The sequence below is a fragment of the Brugia malayi genome (assembly GCF_000002995.4).
Source record: "Brugia malayi strain FR3 genome assembly, contig: Bm_v4_Chr1_scaffold_001, whole genome shotgun sequence".
Lineage (NCBI taxonomy): Eukaryota > Metazoa > Nematoda > Chromadorea > Rhabditida > Onchocercidae > Brugia > Brugia malayi.
Window position 1 is genome coordinate 3501509 of NW_025062475.1, and position 27375 is coordinate 3528883.

Here is a 27375-nt window from a genome sequence, read left to right on the forward strand (position 1 = left end):
AAGACATATATCTGGCACTTCTCCGTATCTGTTGCAAGGGCATATTTCTCAAATACCAAAGACTGGTCGATCAGGCTGTTTCACTCTTGTATTAAGTGTAAACCATTAATCACGCCGTCTGCCGTGCAATTCATCAGATGAACTAACAAAAGATTCATTCTAAACATTCCCGACAGTAATTCGTTACTTGCTTATCATGTATCCGTATATCCACAGTTTTATTTCATCCAAATTTAAATCCTATATATCCCAAAATTGGAAGTGTTTTTTGGTTCCTTGACAACAATTTGCATTTGTGGAGAACAAATTAATCAGTGGAGGAACGTACTATCTTTTTTTTTTTCACTTGGTTGCTTAGGACGAATTCAATGAGGAAGAGATGAAACGCATATAAAGCTGAATAATTTTAAGCGCAATTTTCATTCATTGAGATAAATTTAGCAGAAATCTTTTTTCAACATTTGCAAGTAAAAAATTATACACGACACACACATACATACATGCACACACACAAAAAAAAAAAAAAACATACAATACATATACATGTAAACAAATGCGAAAATGAAAAAAAAAAAGAATTTCAGAAACATTGCATGCATGAGGCAAACCATACATGAAAATAAAATTATTTTTTACATCAAGAAATTGACGGCAGCAAAATTGGGTAAAAAATAATGAATTTGCTAAAGTTTGGATTAACTCGAAATGCATATAAGCTGAATTAAATTCTGGGAAATCAAAAAAAAATATTAGGAAATACAATAATGGATGAGACCCTGATTCGCTTCATATATAATGGATAAACAAGTTAACGGAATATACAAAATAATATAATTTTGCGAATAAGAATTGCTATGTTTTATATGACACTAGCAGGTAAACGTTCGAAAGCATCTGAATTCCGTCGATGAAAACCATTTACACTTGCTGGAGTTCCGGTTAACTGTTGTCCCGGTGATATTCGCCGCATAACAACATCTGATTGCCGTTGCAATTTGGAATCATTCGTTAGCAATTTATCATTCGTATAGCAGAAATCACGTGATGATAGCGAACCGGTAATCATTTCTGGTCCATCCGGAATGCCATGTTTCGGGTCCAAACCTGCTTTCAGCAATATTGCAGCACAGTCTAGTGCACCGGATGTTTGTGCATGCCACAATGCCGAACGACCCATTTCGTCTAGCATACGAAGATCCGCGTTATACTGCAAAATCAAATATTTCAGTAAAGTTTAAAGTTAAATCCATTTAAATAGATTTTGCACAATGTAACAGCAACAACAATCAAACTGCTTCACAACGATAGCAAATTTAGTAGGAACCTAATCACTTTCCCTTCATCACCTAATTTTAATGTTCGGAGTCCAGCGGACGATTTTCGGAATTGATAAATAGTTCGTTTCAAACAAAGCAATTAGAATTTTCAAAATTTATCACGTTAACTAGTAAATCTGCCATATTAACTAGTATCCAAAAACAGATTCTAATTTAACAAAGTCTTAGAGACTTTGTTAAATTCTAAGACTTTGTACTGGCTTCCCAAAATGAAATTTTGAGTCAGGTAATTAAAAAACAAAACGAAAGGAATAAAAGACATGGTTCTTTTAGACATATTTACAATCTCTCAAACATATATCCTGCCATTGATTGGTTTTGATGTTATCATTAATATTTTTTATCAGTATGAAATTCAAAAAGTTTACCCAAACAAGAAGTTGAGTGCAAGCAGCAGATGCATTTGAACATGCAATATGTAAGGCAGTACGCCTATCAGTCATATTAACTGTTGTTCGAAGATCACAAGTACTACAACGTGGTAAAATTGGTAAAAGTGCATCGAGATCATTATTGAAAACGGCATCAAGCAGTTGTCGGCCAAGTGGTATATTGGTTGTAATGAGTGGAAGAAAACGTTTTCCCTCATATTTCACCTTAATCCATTTCTCCTTTTCTTCCCTAAACAGAATTATCTATTGATAAATCATTAAAAGCAAAGAAATGAACTTTTATTGAGTTTTGGAAAGAACACGTAAAAAGCTTAATTACTGGATTTATTCGTAGAAAGCTGACTTAAATTTTCAAAAACAAAAATATAAAATTAACCTTGATGAGCTTGCCTGCGGTTTTCTACCTGATGGAGCACTATGCTCCCAAACAGAATTTGCTTTTTTATTACCAATCGCTTCCATGACATTCAAATACTCCATTCTAAATAAAGTTAAAACTCAACGAAAATATTATTTATAATGAAATTTATTTATGTTGAAAGTTATAAAATTTATGAAATTCTCATAAAGCTGTAAAAGTGTATGTTTTATAAATGAAGTTAAAAACAGATATATACCAAATAAAGATGAAATTGTCACTCGTTATTGGATAAACACAAAATAAACTTAGAAATTTATGTCATCAAAAACTACAGCAAAAAAAAAAAAGAAAAATGTGAAATGAAAACAGAACTTACGGCCAGTCATCCAAATCAAGTGAACGGACTTTTGAAATGTGTGAGCCAAGATTTCGATGAATTCCTGAGCATTCAATGCAAATTAATGTTCCCAAATTAAGCGAAGCCCAATCTGGCTTTAGAGCACAGCAATCAGCACAAGTATCATTACCCGGTATCTGTCGTAAAGCTTGTACCTATTAATAAAACTATGTAATTAACAGACTTTAAAATATTATTCAAGATTCACTACGGGAAAACGTTGCATAAAATTGTTATGCGATTTAGAAAATAGGAAAAAATGAGATAATTTGCAGGATATATTCTTACAAATACAATTAAAAGATTGCATTGTAACACTAGCTGTGATGCTTTTAAAAAATATTATTTCTATAACATTGCATATCACATAAGACAATTCATCAATGGTTTATCTATTTATTACTGTCAATAACATCAGACTAATATAAAGTTTATCATTTCAAATTCTATATCAACATGTAATTAAAATTAATGTAATGCAAAAAAATAGCGTATTCGTTTAACATTTTTGCGTGCAAATATAATCTAAAAATGCCCATTCAACAAATAGTATCATTCATTTTGTAACATTTATATACAGTGCATATTAAAAATTAACTTACTTCAGCTTTATTTCCATGTCCACGGCTACTATCTTGTTGTTTTTGACTCATTTGAGCTTGCAACGATTTCTCAATAAGCTCTTCGATAGCAGCAACCCATTCATCACGTTCCTCAACTGAAGTGGCCGAAAATTCCCAACGTTTCTGATCACAAGTAATAATTTCGAATTCACAATCATCTTCTGAAATATATCGCAAAAGTTAAAGATTCTAAGACAAGTATGTTTTATTCGTCAAAATCATTTTACATTTTTTTTAGAATTGCACACTAGCATCTTAGACTAGAAAAAAACGTCACACTGAAGGAAATCAAGGTACAAATTTTCAGAAAAAAAATTATCACAATAAATAATTCATTTACCTTCATCATTTTTAGCGGCTGATCCAAGTCGACGATGGCCTTTCTTTTTCTTACTTGCACTAGTAGTAATAGAAACTGGGGTAGTTATAACTGAACTACCTGAAGCTAAATGTTGTACATTCTGCTGTTGATCATCACTACCACCAGACGTTCCTAAAATTTGACAATGTAATTATGTTACAAATTAAAATAATCCATTGAACTGATACATCAAAAAAGTCCATTGAGATACAAATTTCATTCTTACCTTCACCATTTATACACTGTTGTTCATCACTGAAAGCTTTATTATCTTGACCAGTCGAAACATTAGCATCGCTTGTACTTGCAACACCAACTCGCACTACATTTGAATCATGCAATTCTTTTTTACAACCAATATCCTTAAGAAGTTGATTATCTCGGCCAGATCCAGAAATTATTTGCGTTTGAATACGTTGTGTATTTCGTGGCCTTTGACGTCCAGCAATACGTACTGTTGCTAATCCCAAAAATACTTCTTTCCCATTTGTATCCTTTTCCATATAATCCTAAAAACCAATAGAAATTCACTATTTATCATTCATAATAATTTCACGAACGCAAAAAAGAGGAAAAGAAGAAAAAATATTTGTAAAGTTCATAAATGATAACATACTTTTAAAGTCTGATGATAAGAAAGACGACCATTGGAATGAAGACAAACATATTTCTTTTTCCACTCCTTATTCAATGTTTTGTTACTCCTTTTGTACAAATGACCTTGTTTAACCGGTATAGCCCGACCCATACCCATACTAATCTCAGCTACTGATCGATGTGATTTATCATCGTGTCCGTGATCTTTAGGCCGCTGCTAAATTTAAATTAAAATGTTTACAACAAAGTTTACTAAACTTTCCACAAAACGAAAAAAAAAAGTTTAGGACAAAAACATTATTATCAAATAATTTAACTAAAATATGCGCCAACAATAGCAAATTAAATAGAAAAAAAAAAAATTCAATTAAATAAAAAATGACTATAGCTGCTTATTTCTAAACCAAAAAATTTTACAACTAATTTTCATTTAAAACTGATAGATACATAAGAGCATAAATATCGATATTTTTGCTCATTACCCAATCCTCTTAAATTTAAAGTTAGACGATACATTTTTTTTTAAAAAAAAAAGAAAACTAAAACAAATCAAAAGTTTACATACAAATAAATTGGAAATTCGACGATTTCTTCGCTGCGTTGTTGGAGTGGATAACGGCGTCAATAGATGAGTGGATGAAGTTGTTGCTACTGCAGGTGATTGTAATAGTAACTGATTGTCAAATGCTTCATCTTTGACAAATAACGCTTGATCAGTTTGACCAGAATTCATGATTGATGCTCGGGGTGAAGATTGAAAATGTGACGTATCTGAATAATTCATTCATCATATTACAATATCAAAACAGCATAATAAATTATTGATTATGGCAGAAATGAATATGAATCATTTTATTAAAGTAACTTTTCATCAAAAAATACTACGGTATTTGTTTGTATTTAATACTACTATTTCATAGAATTCATAAGTTTCATATATTGTAGAAAAAAAAGTCATTCAAAATAAAATTTCAGTTATAAATATATTGAAGCCCCTAATAAAAAATATAGCATATTATGTAATATATAAATTTATGCAAAAAAATATTTGCATTCTTCATTTTATACTTAGTCAACCAGAACAATTATAATTTTCCTGATTTTATCTAACTTGTAACTATAAATAACTTATGGTTTATTTAATAATTGCAATTATATATGGTCAGAGAAACAGGAATCATTTTATTAGTAATAAAGTAATGAAATGAATTAGAATTCATATATCATCTTATATAATTGTATAAGTTACCTAAATTATATTAATAACTATAATGAATGAAAAATATTTAGTATCATTAATCCTAGTCTAACATTATACATATGGTTTTAATAAAGATACTAAAAATTTCACCACTCCATAACCAGTTTACACTCATTTTGATGATATCACCAGAAGCAATTCATTCTTTTTCAACAAGCAAAATATTTTATTGTGCGTTAAAAAATAAAAAAATAAATATATTTATGAGGCAGCTGATGATAATAAATCAATTCAAATGAAAAGTAAACCCATTATCCTTCTCAATTTTTCTTTCCTATTTCTCGAAGAGTAAACTGTATAATTTTATTATTCAGAAAAATGATAATCTTTTTTTTTTTCCTTCCTTTTCTCTTCTTCCATTCCCAACCACTGATATTCAATATTTCATCAAAACTAGCTAATCAATTATTACCAGAATGATATAACTATTCTAAAATGTATATAGATCTAATATAAAATTAATATTGTTGAAATGATAAAATATCAATAATAGTCTAAATCTTTTTCTTATGTTAATAATTATTTATCAATAAATATTAGTTATATTATCATAATAGAAAAAAAAACAAGAAAGAAGACAACAGTATAAATCTTTATACTTGTAAGGAAAAGAACCAACCATTACTACCAGATGTACAACCATTTGAACCGATATGACTTGATGATACCGGATATCCTGCTGTATTACCACCACTACTACCACCATAACCATTACTACTACTATTACTACTGGATGCATACGGTGCGGCACGTTGCATCTGCATTTGCATTTTGGCCAAATGTGTTGTTGTTGTTGTTGTTGTTGCTGCTGTTGTTGTTATTGTTGTTGTTACGGATGGTATTACAAAAGCAGACATCGATCGTTCTGTACCACTACCATGAATTCCTGAAAAAAATAAAAAAGAAAGTTTTGTTTTTTTCACATTTAATAATAATATGTATATAAAAGAAGGAAAATACAAAACAAAAAAAGAGGAAATGAAACAATTTACTATCACAATTAATACTTTTTTTTTTCATCTAAAAATAAATGAAAAAGTAAAGGAGAACAGAAAAAAAGAAAGAAAAAAAGGTTCAATAATAAAGTAAAAGATTAAATTATATGGAAGGAAGAAAAAAATATATAAATAAAATGGAAGAAAAAAAAATCCTATAAATAAAATAGAAATAGCTGAATGAATACAAAATTATATACAATTGTTGTGTTAAAAATTTAATTATTACCTTAATTATATATTTAACTGAAAGAAAAAAAGAAAGAAAAAAGAAAATCAAAAAACTCTAATTTACTTACTCTCTTTACTTTGTCTTACTTAGTTAAATAAAGCAAAGTACATAAATTTATTTGAAAGTACAAACATCGTCTAAAATTTGTCCAAAGATTTACACTGTTAAAATTTAGTAATTCATTGCCCCATTCCATCTTACGAACGTTTAACCTATCAAATCCAACTCTTACTCACACTCATAAATCAAATTTCCAATTGACATATCTCCAAAAAAAGCTCTCTCTCTCTCTCTCTGTCTCTCTCCCTTCTCTCTCTCTGTTTCTCTCACCTCTCTTTTCTCTTCTTTTTCCTCTCCTTACAATCTCTTTTATTGATTCTATTCATCTTGACCTTTTCCTTCTTCTCATTCTGTCTTCCTTTCAAATAAACAAGTAATCAATAAGAAATGAAGAAAAAAAAAGACCTAAAACAATAAGGCGCTGTTGTCTTTAAATTATTATTTACTTACTTTTGTAAATTAAATATTACTTATTTAATGTTATTAACTAAATAAATTAGTTAGCTTTTTATTTCTCTTCCTTTTTTCTTTTTTTTTGTTCAATTAATTTATATCACAAATACATTCCTTAATTGTTAATGAATTAATTTATATTTACCAACGGATACATTAAAAGCGAATAGATTACCTAATCAATTATCAAATATCAAAAACATTGGTAATATTATTTATTTATTTCTGTTATTCATTTCATTCCATTTATTTTCTTGCTCTAAAATTTTAATGAAACACTTAATGGATGTAAAATTATCTTTTATTAAATGAAGAAATAAAAATTATTAAACCTAATTTATTAATAATTGTATGGCTTATATGTTTTATGTATTCCAGAAAACATTTATGCAACAAAGATAAGGAATATTGTATTAATTGAAAAGTATATATTATTTAGCAATATATTATTAATGACTGTTAATTAATATACTTAATTATTATCCATTTTATTCCATTTCTCTTTATCCTATAAAACTTTTCAATGACTGACTCTTTCGTTTCATTGATTTTTATAATTTCATAAATTATAGAATACATTTTAATAATTGCTTCAAAGCCTTATTTGTTGCACAAATGCAGAAAAAAGTGTTTTAGTAGCAGAATTATTAAGTTATATCTTATGATAATCTAAAATAATAATAATAATAATAATAATAATAATAATAATAATAATAATAATAATAATAATAATAATAATTGTCATTTAAAGAAACATTCATCCTTAAAATTTAAAATATTTTTGATAAAATTTAATCGCATAAAAAAAATTATCATTAATATTCAATTTTGTGAAAATCTCCATTCAATATAAAAATCAAAATTTAGATGACGTGAAAAATATCACAACGAAAGATTCGTGCACGTACGTAGTAAATTCTATGTTGCGTACGTTATGGAATATAACCCGTGAAAAAATGATATTTGATGTTATATATGATATTTGCTGGGAAGGAAAAACAAAGCAGTAAAAAAGTGAGAAAAAAGAAATTACAAATGGCACCGAGTAGATATTGTTGAAAATAAATGTCAACAAAGATGACAGGGCGAAAAAAAAAGGTAAAAAATGTGACAATAACAACAATTAACAACAATGACAAACAATAACAACGACAATAAACAACAACAAAGAATAACACGATTAAAGGAACGATTTCAAAAACAGAAGAAAAAGAAACATTTATTTTGAAATTATCATTTCGAATTATATGTTTAAAAAAAAAAAACAACACTGTTTAGAAATGTTCTATAATCTTATTTTATAATTCATAGTATTATTATTTATTCATTATCTACTAGTGTGTTAATTTTCCAAAAAAATATTCCATTTATTTATTATTATCATATTAATTGATAAAATAATAATACCTGATAATTATTATCAATGATAAAAATTTATCATTGACAATAAAATTGTCATACTATATAATATTATGTTAATAATTTTTACAGTGAAAAAAAAAGGAAGAAAGAAAGAAAACAACATACCAGCATTTACTGTGGAATTTTCTCGATGATAAATATAATTGGTTGGCAATTGCATCGGATTATTGGATGAATAATGAATACCATTTCCATAATATCCACCTGATCCTGTACCACTACCACTTTGATATTGCTGTTGTTGTTGTTGTTGTAAAGGTAATGCTGATATCGATCGTTGATGATAATATGATGCACTTTTAGTATTACACCCGTTTGAATATGTCAAATCCTAACAAAATTATTTTAATTATTATTATTAAGATATAAAATTTTAGTAATTTTAGAATTTATCAAGAAAAAAAAAAAGAAGAAGGAAATGACCTAAATTTTAATAAAATACTATAATCTACGATTTAATTCATATAACTAACCTGATAATTACTGTTTCGATAATCACTGCAGCTATTACTATGAAAAGTTGATGCTGTTGTTGTTGTTGTTGTTGATGTTATTGTCGTTGCTGTTGTTGTTGTTGTAGTTGTTGCTGCTGCTGTTGTTGTTGTTGTTGTTGTTATTCTTGTTGGTGTTGGTGTTCTTGCATTACTCGAAAAACTACCCAATAATCGTAATCGTTGTTGAAGAATTTTTTGACATGCTAAAGAAAAAAAATAAAAATGAAATTTATCGGTTTTTTTTTTTTCCTCTTTAGATATGAATAGCAACATTTACGAGAAGTTTGTTTAACGAATAATTAACTTTAATTAATAAATCTCTGATAAAATAATTAATTTCAAATAAGTACGTTAATTTTGATGATTTATAATTAAAATACATGGAAATCCTGTAGCTATTATTTCACTTCAGAACAAGTTTTCCGTCTTTTTTTCTTTTCTCTTGTATCAATTAATCAAAATAGGTAAACAAGTAATTTTATAATTCTATCCATCATCATCGTTAATGAAAGCATTTCATTTTTGCTACTACTGATTTATTAATTTAATTAATTAAACAAAAATAAAAATTCAAAATCATTTCAATAAATATTCAAAAGAAAGAATTGGGAGAAAATTTTTTTAAAAAAAGATGAAAAAATTAAATGGTATAAATCTATCCGTCAGTGCAAATTTTTATCAATTTATATAAATTAAGAATGAAAATTCAAATTCATTCATTTCAAATTGTATATATAAATTTTTACTATTTATCTTGCCTAATTAATTGTTATTTTTAGCAAAAATGAAAATGTTTGATGAATAATAATAAATATTTTGATAAACAATAATAATAAAATTTGATTGTAATGAAAATAGCATGGAAAGTAAAAAAAAAAAAGATATTTAATGGTAATTAATGATTAATGTAATACTAACATATTAAATGTACTATTTGATGTAAGTTTATTTAACCTTGTAAGTTTGATATTTGAGCACTAAAAATTTAAACATTTACAGTATCATATAATTAATCATACCAAACATTAAAAGAACAAATTTATCAATTTGTCAGCAAATATGCTGATGATAATCAGCATCACTCTAATAATCAATCATAGAAACAAAATCACTGATTAATATCTAAAAGTATTGCATGTTTCTTTTCAATTTATTTACATTTCAAATTTCAAAAAAAAAAAAATGAAAAAAAAAAAACGAATGAAGGAAAAAACACATTTTCCTATCTGAAAAAATTTTTTCTATCTTTTCCATGCATTCATTTTTTATATTTGTAAAAATTTTTCTAAATGAGGAAATATTGATAAAAAAAAAAAAAGAAATTAGAAGGTAAAGAAAGTTAGCAATGCGATAAAATATGGATAAATTTTAAAATATAACTTGATTTTTTCATCTAGAATTGAATTTTGATCCTTAATTTATAGATTTTACGAAATTATTGGATATTAATCAAATTCGTCCATTTGAATTATCAGTATAAAAAGGAAAAAAAAGGATAAAGTATACTTAGAAAATAAGACATACTTAAATAAGTTTATGGTTTATGGTAAAGATGCATAAAATTATGTATATATATATAAGTTTAAGGTAAGTTAATAAAGTCAAGTGTAAATTTTAATTTTTTGGTGTAAATTTTTGATTTAAGGTATAAATTTAAGAATGTAAAATAAGATTGTAAGTAATGTGAAAAAATGCAAATGTATTAAATTATGCGCAAAAAAAAGAAAAGTTTTAAAAGTTATAACGGAATAGGGAGAGAGAGAGGGAGAGAGAAGGAAAGAGAAGAAAAGAAAAGCAATAAATAAAAATTGATGGAAGCAAAAAGACAAGTGAAATGAAGAAATTAATTATAAATTTAAATGACAAAATGAAACTATTTGAAACAGCTATTAGAGAATATCAATTAATTGATATGTAATGAATGATATATGGAAACAAAACATGAAACACAATAAATAATATTGAAGATATTAACATTTGCTAAATTTTATTCTTTAAAAAATATTAGTAATCGTTAAATTATATATTTTAAATTGCATTTTTAGTGTTTTTCAGTCTATCTTGATGATTTTGTAAGTAATGATAGCTTTATTCCTTGGTTTGTTTAAAATTTTCTTTTTTTAAACATTTGGCAATACTAAATGGTAAAGAATGTAGCAGTGAATAACTTTACTAAAATATAATATTAACCAAGAACAATATTCAAAACTTTAAAATTGTAAAATTAAATATTAAAAAAAAAAAGAACAAGGAAATAAAAGTATGGAATCAAAAATTCAGCTTATATTTCACAAGTAATATCATAATTACTTTTACTATTCCTATCTTATTCATATTTACTATAATTACTCATATTCCTACTTGTATTACATTATTATCACAATTATCATTAATAATATTACCATCTGTAATATGAATAAGAGAAAAATCAGACCCAGTCCAGCGATCATAAGTTGTTGTTTACGGGAATGCAAACGACGTTGCACTTGTTGTTGTTGTTGTTGATGATGATGATGGTGATGATGAACATGCTGCTGATAATCATGATAACGATGATGATGATGATGACAATGACAATGATTTTTAGTTTCAGTTAAGACACGACTCTTTCCTAATAATCCAGGCATTTTAAATGCCGATGTTGATTTCGATGACGATGTTATTGTTGCCGTAGGTGATAACGACGACAATGATGATGATGACGATGATGATGATAGTGATGATGATGATGATGATGGTGATAACGACGATAATGATGATGACGATGATGATGATAATAGGGGATTACGTATACTAACAGTATGATAACGATTTATTATAGCAATATCACCGACGAATGCTGGTGTCCAAACTGTTATTGTTGTTGTTCTATTTTCACAATACAGATTCATCGTTATACTATTAATGATATCATTTTAATCAAAATTTTTATCACCAAATTTTTCTTAAGATTTATTTATCAAGGAAAAAAGATGGAATAACAAAATTTGCATATAAATTATAAAATAAGCTAACAGAAGAGATTTTCTATTTCGATTTTTTCACCAAAACCAATTATATCTCTTTATTTAAAAAAAATAAATGAGAAATTTTCAAGGTTAAAATAATTCCAATATTTTGGTTGAAAATTTTCAATCAGTTTTTGAAAAGGAAATGAATAGATAATGATACAAAGAAGGGACTGGTGAGAAAGAGAGAGGAAGGGAGGAAAGGATATAATAATAATAAACAAAGACAGTAATGAATAAATTGAAATAATTTATCGGAATTTATCAATATTTCGTGATGAATTCAATCATTATTTTATAGGAGTAAGTTATAGCAAGAGAAACAAAAAAAGTAAAATGATAGTAAAGATTGATAAAAAGTTAATTGTAGTAATAACTATTGATTAATATTACAATAACAGTAGTATAGTAATACTAACAGCAGCAATAATACTAATAGTAATAGTATCAGTAGTAAAATATAATAATGATAATAATAATAATAGTGATAATAACAGTAATAATGGAATAGTGAATGTTCGATAATTGTTATTATGATAGGATGTATTATAGTGGTAATAGTGAGGATGACAGTTGTAATAGTTGGTAATGATGATTGGTCTGTCCTTTGTTATGTATATCAGTGTTGTATATACGTTGTAGCTGAATGAATAGAACAAGTTTCAAGGCCAACAAATGATCCGGTCTTGTCACTCATTTCACTAAATTTCTTAAAAAAAAAAAGAGGAAAAGAAAGAAAGAAAAATGGACGATAAGAATAAAAGGAAAGAAAATTTGTTGAAAAAATGAATGAAATAGATTGAAATGATTATTGAATAATTGAAAAGAAAGGAAAGAGAAGAAAAAAAAAGAATGAAAAAATAACAAAAAAATATAACAATTTTAATTCTAATACAATTTTAGGTATTTATAGTAGAAAAAAAAAAAGTCTTTTCATTCTTTCTCATTCATTTTAGATAATTATCCTATAATTTTTACTTTATGCATATTTCTTTGGGGGAAAAAAAAACGATTATTTTGTATAAAAAAAACACTTTTATCACTTTTCAGTTGATAGCAGCAGGAAAATGAATGAATAAAACTATTTTAGTATAAACTGAAATATTAAAAAGTGAAAAAAAAAAAGTTCATTAAAAAAAAAGAAGCAAGATTCGTCCATTTAGAAAAAAATTATTATTTAAATATTAATTATAAATGATTTCAACTAAATCAGTTTTTTCTTTTTTTTTCTTAAACTTTTTTCTTCGATGGTTAAATAAATTTTTATTGATATTTGGAATGATAAATACACAGTATTTAATGGATTTAGGTCATTACTAGATTTAAATGTTCAATTTAGAATTCAAAATGGAAATTTTACAACTAGTGATGTTACTTTTCTTTAAAAAAAAAGAAAAATTTTTATGCAAGTGTGAAAAGAGAAAGAAAAGGAAACAAATTTTAAAATTTTAAACAAAATTCAATTATAAATTAGTTATTTGTTTTTATTGTCTAAAAAAAGAAAAGCAGCTGATCAAATATAATAAAGAATTATGCGCAATTATTCCATAAACATAACGTGATAATCTTAAGTAAACGTAAACTTAAATTCTGATCAGTATATTATCAGTATTAAACAACTGACTAATTGATTATCAGTATGCTATGAACAACTGACTAATTGATTGATATTCACATTCCATGAATTTGAATAATATTCGGAAAAAGTGAAGACAGTAAAAAATGAATACCGTTTACCACATCCAAATTTAATAGCCTAAGTAAAAGAAAAATTTTTTAAGCCAAAGGTTATATAATGAAAATTTGAATACTTTCACTCACTCGAACTGAACAACGATGAAGATTGATGACAAATTAGACAATCTTAGACATAATTAAAATTCGAAGCAATAATAAACATATAAATTAAGAATTTAAAAATCGAAAGAAAGAGTAGTTAAAATTGAAAACAAAACTCATATAGAATAAAATATGATTCATGTGCAATCTAAATTTTATAATTTATAAATTACAAATGTAAAATGTTTGACTGAAAGATGGAAGAAGAGAAAATTGCAATAATAATAATACAATAATGCATGACTTACACCAGTGATATTCGAATAGCGTCACGATGATAACTAAATAATATCACGATGATTTAATGGATGGTTTGATGGATAATTGTTAAAGTGCAACATGCATATGTGTGTATGTGTATATATGTGTGTATGTGTGTTCTCATTTATCTTTAGTTCAAAAAAAAAAAAAAAGTTTATAAATTTTGATGTCACCAATAAATTTGATACATAAGCAAACTATTGTAAACAGGAAATAAACAAAGAGAGAAAAATGAAATATCCAAATTTTTCATTTTTAATTTTTCTTTTTGATACAATTTTATTTGTTTTTTTTTTTTTATTTTGAAATTTTCTTCTTAAAATATTTTTAATCCAAGCATACATTTATAATTTTCTTTTTTTTTTCGTATCTTCTTTACCATTTCAGATGCATTTAAGCATTTCAAATAAATTTAAAGATTTAAAATGAATTTATCTTTTTTTTTTTTTTTTTTGGCAATTTCATATGCATCTAAAAATACTTCCATAGATTTATAGAAAAGAATGAAATTTTCGATTCTTTTTTTTTCTTTCTTTTCCCTTTGACAAATAATGTTTACCAATCTTTTCACTTAAAATTTCTTTCTTTTTCATTTAAAAACAAATTTTTTTCAAATCATTTTTAACCAAACATGCATTTCTAATTTTTTTTTTCTTAAATATTTCGTTGTCATTTCTTATACATCCAAGCAATTTCATGAATTTAAAAGGGTTGAATCTTTCTTCAATTTTTTCTTTTTCTTAAACAAACAAACCCTGTCCAATCTACTTCAAATTTAAAATTTCTGTTAAAATGAAAAAAAAAAAAATTCATGTCCATACTTATGGAGTTAAAATGAATTTCTTTCTAAATAAACATAAATTTTCAAATTTTTATACATATTTTAAATAATATATGAATATTAGAAAAAAACAAAGATGATTTTTATACATTTATGGAATTAAAATGAATCCGAATTATAAAAAAAAATTCAAAAAAAATTTTTTTTGCATTCATTTCAGCGTTTAATTTCATCTGTTTAAATTCAAAAAAAAAAAAAAAAAAACTTAACGATCTCGATTTTTTATCATTATAGTGAAGCAAAAATAGGAAATTTTTTAGTAAAAAGAATGTATGTTTAAATAAAAATTATTAAATTTGGGAGAATTTCGATTATAGTTTGAAATTATATGCATAAATATTAGAAGAAAACACATTTATTTTTTGATAAATATTTGAATTTATTTATTTTTTTTTTTCTTGAAACAATTATCAATCGATTTATCTTTTATGTACGATATTATCGGAATGTTACACATCAAAAAATGTTTCCCGAAACGTATATATATTGATTAACAGATTTTATTCTGTTTCAATTTGATCTATTTGAATTATCAGAAATTGAAAATGAAATTTATTTTCAGTTTTTGTTTCATCAAAAATTTTTTTTAAATTACAATCTTTCATTAATACTTGCAATATTCAATAATTGCTATACATATATTACTTATCACTATATCATTATAAATTCACTATATCAAAATATATCACTATAAATTATCACTATTTTGTGCAGACATATCATTTTATTTCTTACTCTATCAAATCACTATATCAAAATATATCACTATAAATTATCACTATTTTGTGCAGACATATCATTTTATTTCTTACTCTATCAAATCACTATATCAAAATATATCACTATAAATTATCACTATTTTGTGCAGACATATTATTTTATTTCTTACTCTATCAAATCACTATATCAAAATGCATCACTATAAATTAAGCATATTATCATAACAGTAAATTCATCATTAGCATACTTAATTATCAGAAGAAAAAAGTTAAGGAAGAATTTAGCAAAAAGAAAAGACTTCAAATATCTGCAAAAATAAAAAAAAAATGACATAAAGATATTAATGATTCATTATTAATATGTAAAAAGTAATATTGAATTAAAAATTAAAATAATTACAGCTATTTCTCAGGGATTGGAAAAAAAAAGAAAGTTATCAAATAAATTAAAAAAATAAGAAATAAAAATGAATAAAAGCAGTTTAGTTAAAAATTTTTAAGTGAGAAAACAAAAAATTGAATGAAAAGAAGTTAATAAGAAAAATAAAAATAAAAAAAAAGATAAGCATCAAATAAAAATAAAAACTAATGAAAATAAATTGAATAGAATGCAATACAAAATGATAATAGTGATAACAATAATAATGATAATGATAACAAAGATAATGATAATAGTGATAATGATGATAATAATGATAATGATGATGATGATGATGATAATTTTGAGGATAAAATAGCGTTGACTGACATAATATGAAATAGAACATCTGGCATATTAATTTTTTTTCTAAATTTTATACTTTTTTTTCTTTTCTTCTTTTCCTCCTATGTTTTCACAGTGTCTCGGAAAATAACGATAAATAACTAACGAATCTAATGACAGTAAGTTATTCATTTCTTAAAAAAAAAGAAAATTACCCTTCTTTCTTTCTCTCCCTATTCCTCTATCTCTCTCTCTCTCTTGCATTCCCTTCTTTAATATCTCAAATTACAACATTAAGTTATAAAACATGATGATATTTTTATTACTCTATTTCTAGACTTCAAAATAAACTAGAACTTTTAAATTTAAATTAAAAACAAATTTTTTTCGGCCAAATTTTAAATATAATATAAATAGTACATTTCAGTATATTTCATTTCTTTTACAGTTATATTTTATTTTTGAAATTTCAATTCATTTTGATTGAAGTAATTTAATATTAAAAATTTCTCCTACAAATGTATTTTAATTTAATGATTTGGTGAAATTTGAAATTTAAAATGACTAATCAAATATTGCTGAAAGAATTTAACGTAATATTCTTTCATCAAACATACAAGTAATTTATTTTTAGATGAGATTTAATTAATTGATTTCACACTCGAAGTCTTGCACACATTATTTATTTATAAATTTAAAAATTTTAAATTAAAAAACAACTTTAAAAATTGTTAAAATTGTTAACAACCATGCAAAATATACATCAAATAATTTGGATTAAAAATTTTTAAACTTAACAGATTTATTTAATTATTTAATTTCATTTTAAATTACTATAACGGCAAGTACTAGTAAAAGTGAAATCTAACTTTTATTTCTTTTCAAAAATAACAACTGACAACGGCTAAAATGTAGTAAAAATCATCACACTTTTTAAATTTAATTTCAGTAATAAAAAAGAACAATTTGAAAGAAAAAAAGAAATCAAAATTTGAAATAATATAACTTATCATGTATAATTTACAAAATAATTTTCAATATATAATGTCAATTTATTTATTTAATAAAATTAACAAACTTAACTTCAATTCCAATGTTAAATTTGAAATTATATACTAATTTTAATTAAAATTAATTAATTATTTTTCTTGTATATTTTCAAACCATTTATTATATATTAATTTTAATTATCTTTTTTTCAATTTAAAAAAGGCCGGATATTTTATTATACAACATTAATTAATTACACTTCAAATTGTATGACTATTTTTTTCTTTTAAATTTACTAATACTTCTGATAAAAAAAATTTAAAAAAAAAAAAGCTAACCATCTTTAAATACGCGATCCACGTTTAAACCATACGTTGAGCACGTTTCATAGTACGCTGAACATTTTGGTAAATTTTTTGCCATTTGACGTCCTTCGTGTTCATTAATTACACGTGGATTTGATTCTGTCACGGCGTCCTAAAAAAAATTTTTGTTTTTTTTTTTACCTCAAAATTTAATCATTCATTCAGATAATATTGTTAAATTACTTCTTTTCATATTGGTTAACTATCTTTTAATCATCCATACAACATTTAATAGCAATTTTTAATCAGAAATTTAAATTCAAAATCGAAATTTATTTCAAACATCAAATAATAATATATCATTTTAATGCTAAAGACAAAAAAAAAGTTTTGAAAAGAAAAATCCTGAATTTTCATTGTAATATTAACTTGGTCGAAAGAATTTAGAATAATAAATATTTGGATGAAATATTGAAATAACCTGCAACTAGCATTATTTTCATTAATTCTTTATTTTTTTCATATTTTAAATATTTAAACATTTAAATATAAATATACAGGGAGATTTAATTAAATATATTAATTAACAAATAAACAATTTACCTGTGTTGCTACCATCATTATTGGTATTTCATTAATATTTCGATATTTAGCCATTTGTTCGTAATAGTGCAATGCAGTTTCAATGCTTTCTTGACTTTCCAATGAAAATACAAAAATTATTGCATCCACCCACTGCGCAAACTAAAAAATAAATAAATGTAAAATATAAAATAAGTTTTTTCCTTTTTTTTTTAAAAAAAAAAGCATTTCCAAATGATCTAATAAAAATTTTTGAAAATTTAAAATATTTGTTAAATGATAAATTATAAGTTAAAATTTAAGTAAACAATTAAACTCATTCAGTGCATCATTTCATATAATTAATATAAAATGATTGAATTAAAAGAAAAAAAACTGCTATAAATGATAAAAATATAAAAACGAAATAATGAAAATTAATAATAGAAAGGATGAAAAAGTTTTTTTTTTTGAAAATATTTAAAAAAAAAAGGAAAACCAAAGAAGAAGAAAAAGAGAGAGGAAAAGAGAGAGAGAGAGAGAGAAATGAAAAGATTAATAATTAACATTATAGTTATGTGAATTTTAATTAAAATTTAATAATGAAATTCTGATAAAACAATTTTTTTTTGAGTTTTATACAAATTTTAATTTTTTTTTTTTTTGTATAAACACAATCATTTGACTGTTGGGAATGCTATAGAAATGAAGAAAAAATGCGAAATTTTTTTATGTCATTGGCAGGGTAAAATGAGATGACAAATACAAAGATAAGAGTTGGATGAAGAAAATTATCAAAATATCTGAGAGGGAGAGAGAGAGAGAGAGAGGGACAGAGAGAGGGAGAGAGGAAGGAAAAAAAACAACGAAACGAGGGATAAATGAAGAAAGGAAGAAAATTGGGTACCACAAATGTTGTTGAAAATTTACAATCAATCAGTATCAAATTTTTCTCAATGTGTACATTTTGGCAGGTGTAATATAAAATGGGTGAGGGAAATTTTCTTTTTTCAAAAAGTGATGAAAGAATATTTAAATTATAAAAATTGTGACAGTTGTACAAATGGATTTGAATTTATTAATAGTTAAAGTAATCAACGATTAATTAGTTAGTCGTATAAAAAAAAAAAAAAATTCAGGAAAAAATGAGATGCTTCCATATAATATGAAATTTTGATTTAGAAATAGAAATTAAAATTATTTATTAAAATTTATAAAGAATTATTAATAATTAGTTTTCTTCTCATATTATTTTCACTTTTTGCCATTTATTATTGAGTTAATAATAACTAATCGTTTGAATTTGATTAAACTGAAAATGCAATCAAAAATGTAAATTTAAATGATTCGTAGAGGTGAAATATAAAAATAATAGAATTTCTATAAGTGTAGATTTGAGTGAATTTTGAAAATTAAATCTCTTTTTCAAATTTAAATTTTATTTGTACTTTAAAAAGTAGAATAAAACTGATTGTAAAACCTGATAATCAGGTGGAGCACTTCCTTCGTCACGTATAAGTAATAAATAACTTTGACCGTCAAGTACCACTTCCTTCTTGAAACGACCACCTGAAATAATGACAACGAAAAATTTTGTAATATTTTAAAAAACAGAAAAAGTCAAAAAAAAAAAAAAAGAGAAATAATTATTTGAAATACCAAAAATATAAATGATTAAAGCATCAATTCCAATCTAATTTTTAAAAATTTTCAAAATATCAATTAAATAATTTTTTCTCAAATCAAATCAAAAAAAGAAAGAAAGAAAGAGAGAGAGAGGGAGAGAAAGAGAAAGAGGAAAAGAGAGAGAAATAAAAGTGAATTAAAATTAAATCAAAAATGAACCTTCAGGTGATTCTTCGTTTGTATAAGCACCAGTTAAATAGCGATGTACAAGTGATGTTTTTCCGCTATGCAACGATCCAACAAGTCCCTACAAGAAAAGAAAAAAATTCAGTTCTTAATTAATTAATTAATTTTTTTGTTGTGAATTTAAAAATTAACAGATAATAAAAACTAAATTAACAAAAGAAAATTACAAATCATAAATTCAAAATAATTAATTGATAAAAAAATAAAAAAGACAAAAGAAGAAAAGAAAAAGTTAAACAGAGTAAAAAAAAAAATTAATAAAAAAGACAATAAAAAAAATTAAAACAAATTTTAATTATTAAAAAAAACTTTTTTTTTTCAAATATTTGATAAAAATATACAAAAAAAAAAAAGAGAGAAAATTTATAAATGTTTCATTCTAAATAGCATATAACACATACAAAAGAATGAAAATAAAAAAAAAAAAAACAACAAACATATAATTAATTTTGTTATATTTCACTTTTTTTTCTTCTCAAATTTCAAATATTTCAAAAAAAAAAAAAAGGAAGGAAGAAGGAACAACAATGATATTAAAATACATTCAAAAATTGAATGACAATTTCAAAAAAATTCATTAATTATCCGATGGCACAGTAAGGTATTGTAATAATGATGGAAATAGATTTAACAATGATTGATAGCTTTACTGTTCCATCAATGACAGTTCTTTCTTTTTTTTTTTTGCTTAAATAAAAATGAAATAAACAAAAGGAGAGGAGAAAGAAGGGAAAAGAAAGAAAGAAAGAAAAAACATCCTAAATGGGAAGAAAAGAGAAAAAAAAAAGTAAAAATTTAAATTTCTTTTAACAAAAAAAAAAAGAGGAAAAGAAAAAAGCGAAATAAATTTGAGCTAATATTTTAAAATTTCATTATCAAATAAACAGTTTTTCTCAAAATATTAAATATTTGTTGAAATTGTTTGAAGAAAAAAAAAAGACGAAAAAAGCAAATTCCATCTCAAAAATATTGAATAAAAAAAAAAAAGACTTAAATTAATGAATTAAAATGGAATATTTAAAATCAGTTAAAAAAAAAAAATCGTTCTTTTTTTGTTTTTTGTTTTTTTTTTATTTTTATCAAAATTTGAAATATTTTTGAAAATTTTATGAGCAAAAATTCTCCAAAAATTTTATCAAATTAAAAAAAAAAATAATTTGTAAACAAATGCTTGTGATGAAATAAATTAAGAAATTAGAAATATTTCATCCCAAAAAATAAGTTTTCTTTTTTTTAAATACTAATTTTTTCTTATTTTACTTTGCGAATAACATATAATTTTTAAATTATTATATATTGTTTTTTAGACAACAATATTCATATCTCACATTTAGGTAAATATACCTGTTAATTAGCAAATACAAATTATCAAATATAAAAAATTAATTTTTAGCTATTATTTTTTAGCCAGCATAGATTACTTTTTAAAATGTATATCATCTATGAGTTGCTTTCATATAGAATTCTCCAAAAATTTTAACAAAAAAAAAATAAATAATAAATTTAAGAAATGTATAATTAAAAAAGTTTGAAAAAAATTACAATAATATAAATAATGCTAAAAAATAAATAAGTGATAACTTATCACTTATTATAACTTTTTTTTAAAGCTAAATTTATGATAATTTTGATCAATTAAATGACGCATGAAATGGTAAGCAATGTAAAATAAAAACAAAAAATTATTTTAATAATTAAAGAAAAAAAAATAGAATCGAAATGTGATTAAAAAATGATAAATAATAATTGTTTTAATAATTAAAAAATACAATTAATATTATCAATAGATAATATCACAGTTCGAAATAATTCAGTTCAAAATATTAAACAATAATGAATTAAGTAAAGAAAAAAACTTATACTATAATTTTATAAAATTTTGAAATTAATTTCATAGATATTAAATTATTATGCAGAAAAATGCATAATAATTTATTATATAATTTTGAAAGAAAGAAAAAATCCATTTTGTCAAAATAATCATAGGATGAAGAGAAGTGCAACAAATAGCAGAAAAGCAATTTTATTGTTAATTGGAGTGACCCTTGACCTTAGACTTTAATTTGCATATCTTTCGCATCGGCCTTCTTCTTTATCGACTTACTACTATACTAATTTACTTATACAATTACTATTATCGCTATATTAAAACTTAATTTTAAATGAATAAAATTTTGAAATGATTAATACACAGTGTACCGGAATAATACATTTTACATTCCGGATTGCTACATTGGGAAAATTTCGTATCTTTAAAACAATCATAATCTTCCAAATTTATTATTGATTAATTTTGTTTAATTCCTTCCTACTGTAAGCATCAGTTCACCGAGATTAGCATAAAATATTTCCGTATGCAAATTTTGCCTTATTTGAAAAACAATTATTCGACCAATTAATCAACAAAATAATAATTTCTTAGTGATAATAGTATTATCACTAATTGTGTCATTAATTACATATATAGAACTGATAATAATTAATAACAGATAATCAATCACCAAATTATTCCGAAGTGATATTACATTATTTTTCACTGATTATTTTTATGCAATAATTAATAGAAATAAACAAAATTATAAATCATTATCATTGATAACATAAAATAACAGCCATTATCATATCATTATCATTTATAATGATGTGATAAACATAAAATAACAGCCATTATCATATCATTATCATTGATAATGATGTGATAAACATAAAATAACAGCAATTATCACATCATCATCATTGATAATGATGTGATAAACATAAAATAACAGCCATTATCATATCATTATCATTTATAATGATGTGATAAACATAAAATAACAGCCATTATCATATCATTATCATTGCTAAAAAAATACTTTGAATACAGTAAAAATATATTTTGTGTTTCCCTGTGGAATGCATCAAATCCTAATTACAAACAATTTGAATACAAGGTCAATGCAATGATAAAAATCAATCTGAAAAATCTCTACCTGAAATAATAATCACAGCAATTGGCTGTTTTTTTACCTACAAAAAAATTGCGATGGAATTTTTTCTCTTTTTTTTGAAAATTATTTGCAAATTTCATTTTTTCTTAAAATAATATTAGGCATACAATATTAATTCGCCATATTATATAAGTAAATGAGTAAAATAATTAATGTAAAGAAAAAAAAAGTAATTAAGTGTTAAATACTAAATTATTATTAGTGATAATAATATGATAAGTGTGATAGAAGTGATATTGATATGAAAAAAATAAAATTGATGATAGTAATATGCATAAATAATATTAAAATAGTAATGATATTAGCAATCAAATATTTAAAACTTAAATGCTCAACATATTAATTTTAATATATATATATATATATATAATACATTAAAAAATTTGCTAACCAAATAAAATATATTTCATTTATTTATAAAACTGACAAAAATTATTTCAGCACATTGATAATAACAATAATAATAAAATTTTATTTGATAATAAAACAATAAAGATAATATTTTAATTATTTGCAAACAATAAATTACCAAATTTTTTGGCTGAATAATAAAACAGTAACAACAATAACAGCTACTACTACTACTATTACAGTACAGTAAAGTATAGGAAATGAGTAACTTATATAGGAAATGGATAACTTATATTCAATAGCAAATACAATCGAATAGTTAGTTATGTTGAAGAATGGACGAGCAACAGTTAACCCAACAGCAGATGTTTTCATTTCCAAATGACCTGACCCCATGGGTCCAATTCAACCCAATTCTAACAGTGACATCTACCCGCCAATTTTTATTTTCATTTAACAATGATGTAACATAGCTCGCAATAATTTAAATGGAATAGATTAATTAATTAATTAATTAATTAATAGAACAGAATTAGAGGTAGTTAGAGCAAAATGAAAACAAAAGAATTAATAGGATAAATGTGAAATATTGCATTATTCCATAATTATTTCTTAAAATTTAAATAACATAATAATAATAATAATAATAGAATAATTGTGAAATGATAAAGTAATAATATTAATTTAAATTAACTGTCAAATTATTATGCAGAAAAATAAGTTAAATTATGTAATAAATAAATGCAAAAAATAAATATTTATTATTAAAAAAGGAAATTAAATATTTTTTTTTGTTTTTTTTTTAAATCAGTTTGTATTTTTATATTATTTTTAACTTATAAAATGAGCAACATTTACTGATTTAATTATATCAACATTGACATGAATGATTGCAAGTAAACAAATTGTAGCTGAAAATTAAGATTAATTAATACTAATTAATAAAAGCATATTTAAAAGGGACTGATCTGATCGATTGATAAATTTGATCGATTAATACAAGCTGATCAATGCAATGATAAATTAATAATAAAATGTTAAATTAATAATAAAAATTACTGACTTCTGACAGCTTAATAAAACTATCCTAATTATCATTATCATTATCACTTAACACTAATCAATCAATATCATAAAATGATAAATTAAAAAAAGAAAGGAACTGTCTTCATTAAACTTTCTTTTTCCTCATCGTCTTAAATAAAGCTTTTAAATTTTATTTAAAAATTGTCTACACTGATTGCAAAAAACTATAAAATGTATATTTCAGTAAAAAAATTTTTAAATTTTTTAAGTAATCAAACTTTTTATTTATCATTTATTTCCCTCCTTCTTCTCCTTTTCATTTAATTTCCAAATTTTATAATAAAATTTTAAAAAAGTTAAACCTTTTTCCTCGTTCTTTTTAAAAATGCTTATTTATACAATATTTTTTAATAAAGAAATGGAGAATTATGCAAATAATTATGCCAATACAATGAATAAAAAAAATTTTTTTTTTTTAAAGTTTTATTCGCTAAACAAAAAAGAGAGAAAAAAAAATAAAATCGCAGAAATTTATTTCAGAATAAAAATGAATATTTAAATGAATTTTAAAAGAAAATCACTAAATATTTAATTTAAACATTTCAATTCAATATTACGCACAAATCATTCCAATTTTTTATTAAAAAAAATTTATCAAATTAACAAAATTAATAAATCCTTTTTTTTAAAATATACATGTTTTTTTTAAAAAATTCCTAAATTCTAACTTACTTATTTTTGAATTTAACGTATGCAAATTTAATAATTTATCAAATTTCACTCATTTCATTTTCTGCTACTTCAAAAAAAAAAAGTCTACCAGTATATTAATAAAGTGAACAAAGAAAAAATAAATAAGAAATAAAAAATAAAACAAAAAGAAAAAAGTGAACAAATTAGTGCCAAACAAATGAATTTTAACTTTTTTAAGAAAATTTTTCGAAATTATTTGAATGATAAGCAAAAAGTCAATAAACTGATCAAACAATTAATTAGCTTGAATTTTCTTTTATTTTAACACTACCAAATGTTTTGAAATTAAAATATGGCTTATTTAAATTACAAATTTATATCAGTGAATTATAAAATTGAATAATTACAATTAGTATTATCAATTCATCTGTTTTATCATTTTTTTTTTCTCTACAAAATATCATTTGAAAATAGTAAACGAATGAGAATATAATTTGAATACAATTTGTAAATATAATTTAATATACAATTTCAAATAGAAATATGTAATTTGAAAATAATAATTAGATAATAATCACAAATTTGCAATACAGTAAGTTATTTTTCACTTTTACAAATTTTATAATTTAAGATTTGAATTTAAGATTTTAAATTATACATTTAAGAAAAATAAAAAATAAATATACAAGGTAATATAAAATCAATTGAACGAATAAAGAATAAACAAGAAAGAAAAAAAATTAAATGAAAATAAATATTAATTTTAGGAAGCAAATAAATAATTCCATTGAAAATAAGAAATATTATAAATAAATAATAGAAAAAAAAAACAAAAAAATTTTTAGAAAAAAAAGTGAATTAAAAAAAAAAAAGCAAAACAAAGAATTTTTAATTAAATAAATGAATGATAACTAACCAATTTGAGCTCAGCAACACCACGACATAATGTCCATTCATGGCTATTAACAAATGCATCTGAAATAAATAATTAAATTTAATTGTAAAATGTAATTAATCATAAAATATTTCATTGAATGATTAAAAGATAAATTTGAAAATTTAAAAAAAAAGAAAAAAAAGAAAGAACAAAGATGAATAAATCTAATTTCATCTAATAATTGATGAATTACGTAACAGTTTTAATTTCATTCCTCTATGTCTAAATTTATGAAATGTAATAAATTTTGATTAAATTTTAAAGGCAATTTTGAAATTCCTCCAAAAAGGAACTTTTTCCTTTCAAGATTTAAGATTTTTCATTGTAAATAAATAATTCGAATGTAAAACAAATTTCAACTAATTATAAACACTATCATTATTAATTTTAAGCTAAAATCAAAAATTTGAATTAAAAAAAATTCTTTAAAAAAAAGAAATAATAAATAATATTTTTAATCAAATAGAAAAAACAATTCTGCCTCACTTCTTAAATGAATATTATCAAAATTCTTCATTTATAAAAATTTTAAATGATATTTGAAATTATTGCAACAATAATTTCAAATTTAATTTAAAATAATTAAATGAACAAATTCAAAAGAAAAAAAAAATAGTTGAAATTATGGAAAAGCGTTGAAAGAATTTATAAAATTTTAAGAATTTTAATTAAAAAAATTAAATCTGATAGAATCTAATTTTGCCGCACCACTTTTACTTCTATGTACTTTTTTCGCTTTTCTCCAAGAATTTTTTCCGGATGAACCATTTCGCTCCATTTCCATTAACAAATTCGGCATCATATCCATTTGTCCGGAAGATTTCATTTTTTCATGTTTAGCATATTTTTGGCTTGTAGCACGTAATTTCATCTTTTCAAATGAATATTTTAATGAATTACGAAATGATGAATCATGGCTAGTTGTGCGCAATTGTCGTCTATTTCTATTAGATATATACTCATGTGGTATAGGATAATCTTTGGGAAAATCTCGAGGAAAAAATTGCAGCGATTCTCGACTACAAACATTTTTGATTTTTTCCCTTTGTTGTATTAATTGATGGTGATATGATGACTTGTTAACAGATGATAATGGTGATTGCTGTTGCTCCTCTTCATATTGATCACTAATATGATCAGGCGCAATTGTCACATTTAGGCGTATTTTAGCCTTACATAACTTTTTATCAGTATTTTTAGCCGAATAAAATGCTTTATCAGAAGCATTAACAACAGGAAAAATAGTGAATGATGTTGATTTAGAAAGTGTATATTCCCCGCGACGTCGTGGCAT

At 23.4% G+C, this 27375-nt stretch overlaps 1 protein-coding gene across 1 annotated transcript; it reads right to left on the reverse strand.

The window, feature by feature from the left end:
• Window positions 1-859: 859 nt before the first annotated feature.
• On the reverse strand, window positions 860-27375 carry Bma-cnt-2 (GTP-ase activating protein for Arf containing protein; the record flags this gene model as incomplete). Its single annotated transcript, XM_043076415.1, has 18 exons — window positions 860-1207; window positions 1706-1958; window positions 2106-2210; window positions 2467-2642; window positions 3090-3271; window positions 3451-3603; window positions 3698-3980; window positions 4088-4285; window positions 4634-4839; window positions 5949-6215; window positions 8597-8822; window positions 8965-9188; window positions 17685-17823; window positions 18255-18395; window positions 19693-19781; window positions 20058-20145; window positions 26061-26119; window positions 26790-27375. The coding sequence occupies 18 exons, from the start codon at window positions 27373-27375 to the stop codon at window positions 860-862; spliced, it is 3723 nt and encodes a 1240-aa protein (XP_042932349.1).